The 10,774-nt window shown below is 35.6% G+C and overlaps 1 protein-coding gene across 1 annotated transcript; it reads left to right on the top strand.

Moving 5' to 3' along the window:
- The first annotated feature begins 8,063 nt into the window (after positions 1–8,063).
- On the top strand, positions 8,064–8,754 carry LOC130679340 (olfactory receptor 6C70-like). Its single transcript, XM_057487939.1, has one exon. The coding sequence runs from the start codon at positions 8,143–8,145 to the stop codon at positions 8,752–8,754; it is 612 nt and encodes a 203-aa protein (XP_057343922.1). The 5' UTR covers positions 8,064–8,142.
- Positions 8,755–10,774: the final 2,020 nt, after the last annotated feature.

Genomic DNA, 10,774 nt, shown 5'->3' with positions numbered 1-10,774 from the left:
TAAATGGCCAGAAGATGGATCCTTTGAAATGGCTATAGATAAAAGACAAAATCTTTTCAGAGAGCTTTCTTTTTTCTTCTTTAAAAAAATTTTTGATTAAAGCATTATTAATATACACTCTTATGAAGGTTTCACACGAAAAAACAATGTGGTTACTAGATCTACCCATATTATCAAGTCCCCACCCATACCCCAATACAGTCACTGTCCATCAGTGAAGTAAGATGCCACAGATTCACTATTTGCCTTCTCTGTGCTACACTGTTTTCCATGTGACCCCCCACTCCATGTGTACACAATATAGTACCAGTCAATCCCCTTCTACCCCTTCCCCACCTACCTTAATACACCCCTACCCTTAGGTAACCACTAGTCCTTTCTTGGAGTCTCTGAGCCTACTGCTATATTGTTCCTTCAGTTTTGCTTCATTGTTATACTCCACAAATGAGGGAAATCATTTGGCACTTGTCTTTCTCTGCCTGGCTTATTTCACTGAGCATCATGTGCTCCAGCTCCATCCACGTTGTTGCAAATGGTAGGATTTGTTTCTTTTCTTATCACTGAATTGTATTCCACTGTGTATATGTACCACATCTTCTTTATCCATTCATTTACTGATGGACGCTTAGGTTGCTTCCATATCTTGGCTATTTTAAAAAGTGCTACAGTAAACATAGGAGTTCATATGTCTTTTGAATCTGAGTAGTTGTATTCATTGGGTAAATTCCAAGGAGTGGGATTCCCAGGTCAAGTAGTATTTCTATTTTTAGTTTTTTGAGGAACATCTATATTGCTTTCCACAATGCCTGAACTATTTTACATTCCACCAGCAGCGTAGGAGGGTTCCCCATTTTCTGCATCTTCACCAGCATTTGTTGTTTTTAGTCTTTTGGATGGTGGCGATCCTTACTGGTGTGAGGTGATAGCTCATTGTGGTTTTTATTTACATTTCCCTAATGATTAGTGATGCGGAGCATCTTTTCATCTGTCTGTTGGCCATCTGAACTTCTTTGGAAACTGTCTCTTCATATCCTCTGCCCATTTTTTAATTGGGTTATTTGGTTTTTGGTTGTTGAGGCTTGTAAGTTCTTTATATATTTTGGATGTTAACCCTTTATCAGATATGTCATTTACAAATATATTCTCCCATACTGTAGGATGCCTTTTTGTTCTGTTGATGGTATCCTTTGCCATACACAAATTGTGTAGTATGATGTAGTCCCATGAGTTCATTTCTGCTTTTGTTTCCCTTGTTCGAGGAGATGTGTTCAGGAAGAAGTTGCCCATGCTTATATTCAGGAGATTTTTGTGTATGTTGTCTTCTAAGAGTTTTATGGTTTCAAGACTTACATTCAGGTGTTTGATCCATTTTGAGTTTACTTCTGTGTATGGGGTTAGACAATAATCCAGTTTCATTCTCTTGCATGTACCTGTCCAGTTTTGCCAAAACCAGCTGTTGAAGAAGCTGTCATTTCCCCATTGTATGTCCATGGCTCCTTTATCAAATATTAATTGACCATATATGGTTGGGTTTATATCAGGGCTCTCTAATCTGGTCCATTGGTCTACAGGTCTGTTCTTCTGCCAGTCCCAAATTTTCTTGATCACTGTTGCTTTGTAGTAGAGCTTGAAGTTGGGGAGCATAATCCCCCCAGCTTTATTCTTTCTTCTCAGGATTGCCTTGGTTAGTCGGGGTCTTTTGTGGTTCCATATGAATTTTAGAATGATTTCCTCTAGTTCATTGACGAATGCTGTTGGTATTTTGATAGGAATTTCATTGAATCTGTTGATTGCTTTAAGCAGGATGGACATTTTGACAATATTAACTCCTCCTATCCAAGAGACTGGGTTGTGTTTCCATTTACTGGTATCTTCTTTAATTTCTCTCATGAGTGTCTTGTAGTTTTCAAAGTATAGGTCTTTCACTTCCTTGCTTAGGTTTATTCCTAGGTATTTTATTCTTTTTGATGCAACTGTGAATGGAATTGTTTTCCTGGTTTCTCCTTCTGCTTTTCATCATTAGTGTATATTAATGCGACAGATTTCTGTGTATTAATTTTGTATCCTGCAACTTTGCTGAGCTCAGATATTAGATGTAGTAGTTTTGGAGTGGATTCTTTAGGGTTTTTTATGTAAAATATCATGTCATCTACAAACAGGGACAGTTTAACTTCTTCCTTGCCAATCTGGATGCCTTTTATTTCTTTGTGTTGTCTGATAGCCATGGTTAGGACCTCTGGTACTATGTTGAATAGAAGTGGGGAGACTGAGCAACCTTGTCTTCTTCACGATCTTAAAAGAAAAGCTTTCAGCTTCTCACTGTTAAGTATAATGTTGGCTGTGGGTTTATCATATATGGCCTTTATTATGTTGAGGTACTTGTACTCTATACCCATTTTGTTGAGAGTTTTTATTATAAATTGATGTTGAATTTTGTCAAATGCTTTTTTAGCACCTATAGATATGATCATGTGGTTTTCTCTTTCTTTTTGTTGATGTGGTGGATGATGTTGACAGATTTTTGAATGTTGTACCATACTTGCATCCCTGGAATAAATCCTACTTGATCATGATGGACGATCTTTTTGATGTATTTTGAATTCGGTTTGCTAATATTTTGTTGAGTATTTTTGCATCTATGTTCATCAGGGATACTGGTCTGTAATTTTCTTTTTTTTGTGGTGTCTTTGCCTGGTTTTGGTATTAGAGTAATACTGTCCTAATAGAATGAGTTTGGAAGTAGTCCCTCTTCTTCTACTCTTTGGAAAACTAAGGAGTATGGGTAAATGTTTGATAAAATTCAGTGGTGAAGCCATCTGGTACAGGGTTTTGTTCTTAGGTAGTTTTTTACCAGTTCAATTTCATTGCTGGTAATCGGTCTGTTGAGATTGTTAGTTTCTTTCTGGGTCATCCTTGGAAGGTTGTATTTTTCTAGAAAGTTGTCCATTTCTTCTAGGTTATCCAGTTTGTTAGCATATAATTTTTCATAGTATCCTCTAATAATTCTTTGTATTTCTGTGGTGCCCATCGTGATTTTTCCTTTCTCATTTCTGATTTGTTTATGTGAGTAGACTCTCTTGATTCTCTTGATTTCTTGATAAGTCTGGCTAGGGTTTATCTATTTTATTTTCTCCAAGAACCACCTCTTGCTTTCACTGATTCTTTCTATTGTTTTATTTTTCTCCATTTTATTTATTTCTGCTCTAATCTTTATTATATCCCTCCTTCTAGTGACTGTGCGCCTCATTTGTTCTTCTTTTTTGAGTTTCATTAATTGTGAGTTTAGACTGCTCATATGGGATTGTTCTTCTTTCCTGAGGTACGCCTGTGTTGCAATACACCTTCCTCTTAGCACATCCTTTGCTGCATCCCACAGATATTGTAGTGTTGAATTATTGTTGTCGTTTGTCTCCACATATTGCTTGATCTCTGTTTTTATTTGGTCATTTATCTATTGGTTATTTAGGAGCATGTTGTGAAGCCTTCATGTGTTAGCGCGATTTTTCATTTTCTTTGTGTAATTTATTTCTAGTTTCATACCTTTGTGGTCTGAGAAACTGGTTGGTACAATTTCAATCTTTCTAAATTTACTGAGGCTCTTTTTGAGGCCTAGTATATGATCTATTCTTGAAAATGTTCCATGTGCACTTGAGAAGAATGTGTATTTCGCTGCTTTTGGGTGGAGAGTTCTCTAGATGTCTGTTAGGTCCATCTGTTCTAATGTGTTGTTCAGTGCCTCTGTGTCCTTACTTATTTTCTGTCTGCTTGATCTTTATTTCAGAGTGAGTGGAGTGTTGAAGTCTCCTAGAATGAATGCATTGCATTCTATTTCCCCTTTTAATTCTGTTAGTATTTGTTTCACATATTTAGGTGCTCCTGTTTTGGGTGCATAGGTATTTATAATGTTTATTTCTTCATGTTGGATTGACCCCTTTATCATTATGTAATGTCCTTCTTTGTCTCTTGCGACTTTCTTTGTTTTGAAGTCTATTTTGTTTGACACAAGTACTGCAACTCCTGCTTATTTCTCCCTAATAGTTGCATGAAATATCTTTTTCCATCCCTTCACTTTAAGTCTGTGTATGTCTTTGGGTGTAAAGTGAGTCTCTTCCAGGGAGCATGTAAATGGGTCTTGTTTTTTCATCCATTCAGTGACTCTAGGTCTTCTGATTGGTGCGTTCAGTCCTTTTACGTTTAGGGTGATTTTGGATAAGTGTGTACTTACTGCCATTGCTGACTTTAGATTCATGTTTACCAAAGGTTCTAGGTTAACTTCCTTACTATCTAAGAGTTTAACTTAACTCACTTAATATGCTATTACAAACACAATCTAAAGGTTCTTTTTTTTCTCCTCCTTTCTCTTCCTCCTACATTCTTTATATATTAGGTATCATATTCTGTACTCTTTGTCTATCCCTTGATTGACTTTGGGGAGACTTTATTTAATTTTGCATTTGCTTAGTAATAATTAGCTGTTCTACTTTCTTTACTGTGGTTTTATCACCAGTTGTGACAGCTATTAAACCTTATTAACACTTTCTTCTATAGCAGTCCCTCCAAAATACACTGTACAGATGGTTTGTGGGAGGTAAATTCTCTCAACTTTTGCTTACCTGGCAACTGTTTAATCCCTCCTTCAAATTTAAATGATAATCTTGCCAGATAAAGTAATCTTGGTTCCAGGCCCTGCTGCTTCATTGCATTAAATACATCATGCCCCTCTCTCCTGGCCTGTAAGGTTTCTGCTGAGAAGTCTGATGATAGCCTAATGGGCTTTCCTTTGTATGTGATCTCATTTTTCTTTTTAGAGAGCTTTCTATTGTTGTATTGTAACAGCTAGCCTTAGGAATTCCCTTGATAAGATAAAAGAACAGAAATTAGGCTTAGAACACAAAGTAATGTCCATATCCAACATAAATTTCCCTTTTTAAAATCTGGCCCATCTACATGTTTTCACTTCCTTTCCCAATATATTTATAAATAATACACCAACCTAAATCTACACCCAAAGAATACAGGTCACTCGTATACATGCTGAAAGCAAGAGAAGGAATTTAACCAAAGCTCCAGAGGTTGTGCTTGTTTTGCTTCCACCTTGCTGGGCTCTGTATTTGCTCTGCCAATTTCAGCCATTGTTATGCAATGTCCTTTGCAGATTTATTCTAAACTACTCAACAAAAACATAATTTTTTATGCCCCATGGACAGCAGAAGCTCTTTTAATATAGCTCTTTACCTGAATTTTCAGGACCTCCCCTCAAATTTGTAGAGGTGTTCTAATTATTAGTGACCATTCACAAACCCCTCCCAGAGGAAACTGATAACTAAACTTTCTGTTCCTCCCTCCTATAAATGATAAACTGATGACAATATCCAGGGAACAGCAGAGGAGGGAAATCGAGTTTCATGATGTCCCTTCCCTTGCAAATCCAAACCCATTGTTTATTGATACTTTCTCTCCTGGGAATAACTCTTTCTCTCTGACTTGTCTCATTTTGCATCCTAGGACCTCGACTTGGCTTTCTGCCTGCCTGGGCCTCATAAGGCGAGGTTTGTTCCTTGGTGATCTTTGGGAGTCACTCTAGATCTTCTAAATAGTTTTGCACTCTCTTTTAGGATGCCTCTTGGCTCCATGGGGTTATTTGATACTATCAGAAATATTTACTGTTCCAGCATATTTACTTGAAACCTGACAAGATGTTTAGAAGGATATAATAACTTTATGAAAAAAAAAAATCAGTGTCAAGTTCACATTGATAGAGACTGAAGGAAATGTTTTATAAGTTTTCTCCCCTTAGTTAAAGGTACACAGAGGGAAATAATAACATTTCAACATGGATGGAGGTGTCAGTCTTTGTTATGAAGATGGAAAAACAATTCTTCAAGATTTAAAAAGAGCTGTCCTTATTTTGCAAATCTAATCTCCACAGGGTAGAGGTTGGAGCTCTAGAAACAATTTAATGTCTACCTATTTTTACCAATCTCTAGACCTCCCCATCATTTCAAAGTGCCTGTAGATGTAATAAAAGATCAGGACATTGGAATAAAATTGTCCTGTACTTAAGAAAATAAAGAAAATTAAAACAACTACCATAAAATTCTTTTTTAAAAAACAAAAACTTGCATAGTTTCTCTGTGCTTTTGTGATATAGATTTTCTTCCCCCATCTGCTCTAGGACCTAATAGTCAGTCTTTGAAATTCAAAGTCTTAGGAGTAGTTTCTCATCTGAGAAAATTAAATGAGAGATAGAGAGGGACACAGAGATTTTAGGAACTGGGCAAATAAAATCTCCACAGATATTAGTTTGCATGTGTCTTTACTTTTATGTGTATGTGTGTGTGTGTGTGTATTGTAAATGTGACATTTTCCTATCTCTGATTGGTTTTGTTAAAATTAATTTCTAACAAATTCAAATTGGGGTCTGTTAGCAAACATTTTTTGTACTTTATTAAAAAATTGTACATAATTTAACTTCAGGGTTTTTTTTCTCCTGTTAACCTGTCTCATATCCACTTGATTTTTAATTTTCTGTATAGAAAATTCTTCATTACCAAGAATGATAATTCTAAAGGAGAGAATATATATTCTTTGACTTATTTGTGGGTTTTTCTTCCTTTCTCTCTTTTTGTCTTTTAGGGAAAATATTAATGATAAACTCAATAAGGAAATAGTCTAATTGATCTGCAATCTAGTTCATAAAACATTCTGAAGAAGGAGACAGAAAAGAAGAGGAAGAAGGAAAAAAAGAGAAATTCCTAATAAAGTTCTTATAAACAATGTAGTTGATTTCTAAAATGTGTAAGCAGTTGAAAACCCCTATTTGAAATGTGGTTGCAAGAGTGTGTATGTTTTTTCATTTACAAAGGATTTCTGACTTTTATTTATATTTATGTTGCAAAGATATTCTTATTCTTAAAAGCTATCAAATATTATAACTGCAATTTTAAAAGTAACCTGGATAAATAGATACCTTCCTTAATTTTGTAAAAGGATTTTACCTTTATGTACAAGATTGGACAAATGATCTATGACACCTCTTTTAGCTCTATGATATTATGACTACATTCTGTATCTTTCAGGTTCCATTTGCAATTTTCTGACTTGCCATCCAGTTGGCCTGGGTTGTACTGAGTTCTACACATATTGTGTGTTAAATGCTCCTTTTTTAGAAGGAAATTGCATGCCCTCTTCATACACAATTACCATAGGATTATTTAAGTGAATTCATAAACATTCTAAAATCTATCCATGTCTCAAGGCTAGGACTTTTTAATGAATATTCAGTATGATAAAGTTAAAAAGGTAAAATTAAAAACAGCAAAGGTTTAGTACTTAAAAGACTTGGAGTTCAGGGCCCAACTGAATTACAAACAAAGTTATTTCCTCATTTGTCTTTGAACTTGTAAACTTTGTATAAAAACAAATATCTAAATCTCACCAAAAATATTCAAACAGTTGTTTGAGTGTCTTGGGCATTTATATTTATTAAAGATTCATCAACTTTTTGTTACAAAGCTGGGGTTTAGATATATATTCCAGAAAACTCCAATCTGACTCTAGATTTCCTTCTCATGAAAGTGGAGAGAGTAACATTCTACTCAAAGAGGGTTGCTGCATATGTTAATAAGGAAATTTATCTAAATCTCCAGACATAGTGCCTGGCACATTCTTGGTGATAAATGTATGTTGTTAGCTTCTCTCTCATTCTTTGTTATTTCTTAATGACTCCAATAGTTAATCCTTACCATTTTTTTTTTTTTACTTTTTTTGTCTAGCTTTGATAAAATTCATAAGAGAGAAATGAGAAACCATTCAATGCAGACAGAGTTCATTCTTTTGGGTCTGACAGATAACCCTGAGTTGCAAGTTGTAGTTTTCCTTTCTATTTTTTACCTACATATTTAGTGTCACAGGAAACTTAACCATCATTATTCTTACTCTTCTGGATTCCCACCTTAAGACACCAATGTATTTCTTGCTAAGGAATTTTGCCCTTTTAGAAATCTCATTCACAACTGTTTGTATTCCAAGATTTCTGGTGAGCCTTGTGACAAAAGACAGGACTATTTCCTACATGAGTTGTATGACTCAGTTATTTTTTTTATCTTTTTGGGAGTAACTGAATTTTACCTTCTGGCTGCCATGTCCAATGACCGTTATGTGGCTATATGTAAACCCCCGCATTATACCACCATCGTGAGCAACAGAGTTTGCTACCAACTTGTATTCAGCTCCTGGGTAACTGGATTCCTGATTATCTTTCCTCCAAGGATCTTGGGACTCAAGTTGGAATTCTGTGCTTCCAATGTCATTGGTCATTTTATTTGTGATTCATCCCCCATCCTGCAGATCTCTTGTTCTGATACACATTTCCTAGAGCTAATGTGTTTTCTCTTGGCTATTGTCACACTAATGGTCACACTGATGTTAGTGATTCTCTCTTATGGCTACATCATTAAAACAATTCTCAAATTCCCTTCTATTCAGCAAAGGACCAAAGCCTTTTCTACCTGTTCTTCCCACATGATTGTAGTTTCCATCTCTTATGGTAGCTGTATCTTCACGTACATAAAACCATCAGCAAATGATAGAGTGACTTTAAGCAAAGGAGTAGCTGTGCTCAATACCTCAGTTGCCCCCTTATTGAATCCTTTCATTTACACCTTAAGGAACCAGCAAGTGAAACAGGCATTTAAGGACATGGTCCAGAAACTTTCATTTCGTCAAATAAATGAGAAAATTCTAAAAAAATGAATGAAATATTGCCCTATCTTGATTTACTTTGATTCTACATATTTGCAGATTATATTAGTAATTTCAGCTGATTTGGGGCCTCCTTCCATGTTATTATTTCTGGCTAAAATTATATATTACAGAACTGCTCCTTTATAAATTTCAGAAATATACAATTTTAGATGTGATAGTTTTCATAGATCATAGTGGATGAAACATGTTTCAACAAGGCTCTGTATGAGCTTGCATATCATATGCCATTCTAGACCTTGGCATATAAATGGAATGATTGTAGCTAGAATCATATTTTTAGGACAAAAATGTCTATCTGAAAGTATAGTGACCAAGGGCAGGTTGCCCCAAGGTGTGTCATTGTGACAAGCAGATTATTTTCATCTGAAAAGCATCGAGGCCCAGAAGATTCAAATAGAAACTTTGCTCTTCCTCTTAACTGACTAAAAGAATTTAGATAGAAAACCCACTCCAGGAAGATAGCTATTACCAGAGATAGGTTACATTATGATAGGCCTGGTAGACAGGGAGGAATTTAGCAAAATCTGTCTGTTAAAATTCCTCTCCATGTCACATTGTTTTTCCATTGCCCAACAAGCACTTGTTTACCAAACATTTGCTCTCATCTTCCTGTGAATTACTTTCCTCTCCTTTGAAGTCCCAGACCCTTACCATTCTTCTCCTTAGTTCAGGATGGCATATATACCTCATTTTATTCCCTGTCTTTGAAATCTCATGTCTGTGTGGATTCTTCACATATATGTAATTAAATTTGATTATCTCCTATAAATATGTATCACATCAATTTGATTCTTAGGCCAGCCAGAACATTGAAGGTAGAAGAACATTTTTCCTTCCCAACAATATTTTATTCTCATCAATTGAGCCTTTGGTGATATTACTGGTAATGATAACAATCCAGGCTAACCTCAGAAAGATCAGTGTAATCAGCAGGATATCATCATTTTTGTTAACCCAGTTGATTTTAATGTGGTAAGAAATTTTGAATACATTAGTGCAAATTTCCTAAGATGAATGGTGATGTTTACCCTTTATTGAAGGAAAAATCAAATGAATACCAGAGGTCAAATTCAGAGTCTATGCAAGAGATAATGTACTGAATTTCCTCTAAAATCCAGTAGAAAATTAGCTTATATAAAATACAACATTACTTGTTGTAACCTCCCAGGGGGCCAGGGGAGGGAGGGACATCTGCTCACAGCCTGGGGCAAATTACCTTTGAAGCCAAAATCAGTCAAAGGGATAAATAAAGAGGGAGAAACCTGTTTATTGCTAACAAACCATCATCCACTTCTGCCTGCCTGTGTCTCTCATGACCCAGCTCCAAAAGTGGAGCCCACCCAACCTCTCCGGTCCACACAAACCCTTGTTCCCCCTTGGAATCACCTATTGATATGGAGATGGACTACTTCTCTCCATCCCTTGGAAACACCTACTGACATGGAGAAGCACTAAGGCTAGGCAAGAGATTGTGGAAATATTGCAATTTTACCCCCACTTGTTTTTTATTTCAAAGTATAAACCTATGTATATTTCTTTGGAATTTTGACTTGGCATATAGGAATATCTGAGATAGGAAACAGTATTTACCAGATTGATTCTGTTCAAGCTCTTGGAAACCTAATGTGTGAAATAGACAAATTTTACTCTGTCAATAGAATAAAAATGAAAGTATATATGGTGACATGAGTTGAAAGTATATTCTACACTATAACCCAAAATCTTCATCAGTAACAAAGATAAGTTACAAAATTTTTCCTTCAATAATCTATAAATATTGTAGAATGCTTGTCAAAATCAAAATTCTAAATTTTAGTGTACTTATACCTAGCTACCCTGGCCCATTATCCATGTTACATTGTAAGCAATTTGGGAAACAAGACACAGTCTCTAAATATTATTTCCCACTGAGAGGTATCACAGCTTCATGGAGAGAGTTCTTTCCAGGTTAAGGCAAAGAAACTACAAACTCCATACTGCTTTGCACAGCATGTGTACCAATTGACAT

Source organism: Manis pentadactyla, chromosome 10 (assembly GCF_030020395.1).
Source record: "Manis pentadactyla isolate mManPen7 chromosome 10, mManPen7.hap1, whole genome shotgun sequence".
Classification (NCBI taxonomy): Eukaryota; Metazoa; Chordata; class Mammalia; order Pholidota; family Manidae; genus Manis; species Manis pentadactyla.
Note: the sequence above shows the minus strand (reverse complement) of the source record. Positions and strands in the feature narration are given on the sequence as shown.

Excerpts from the sequence above, each read along its gene's own strand:
- LOC130679340 (XM_057487939.1), top strand. The coding sequence starts at position 8,143 with ATGTCCAATGACCGTTATGTGGCTATATGTAAACCCCCGCATTATACC.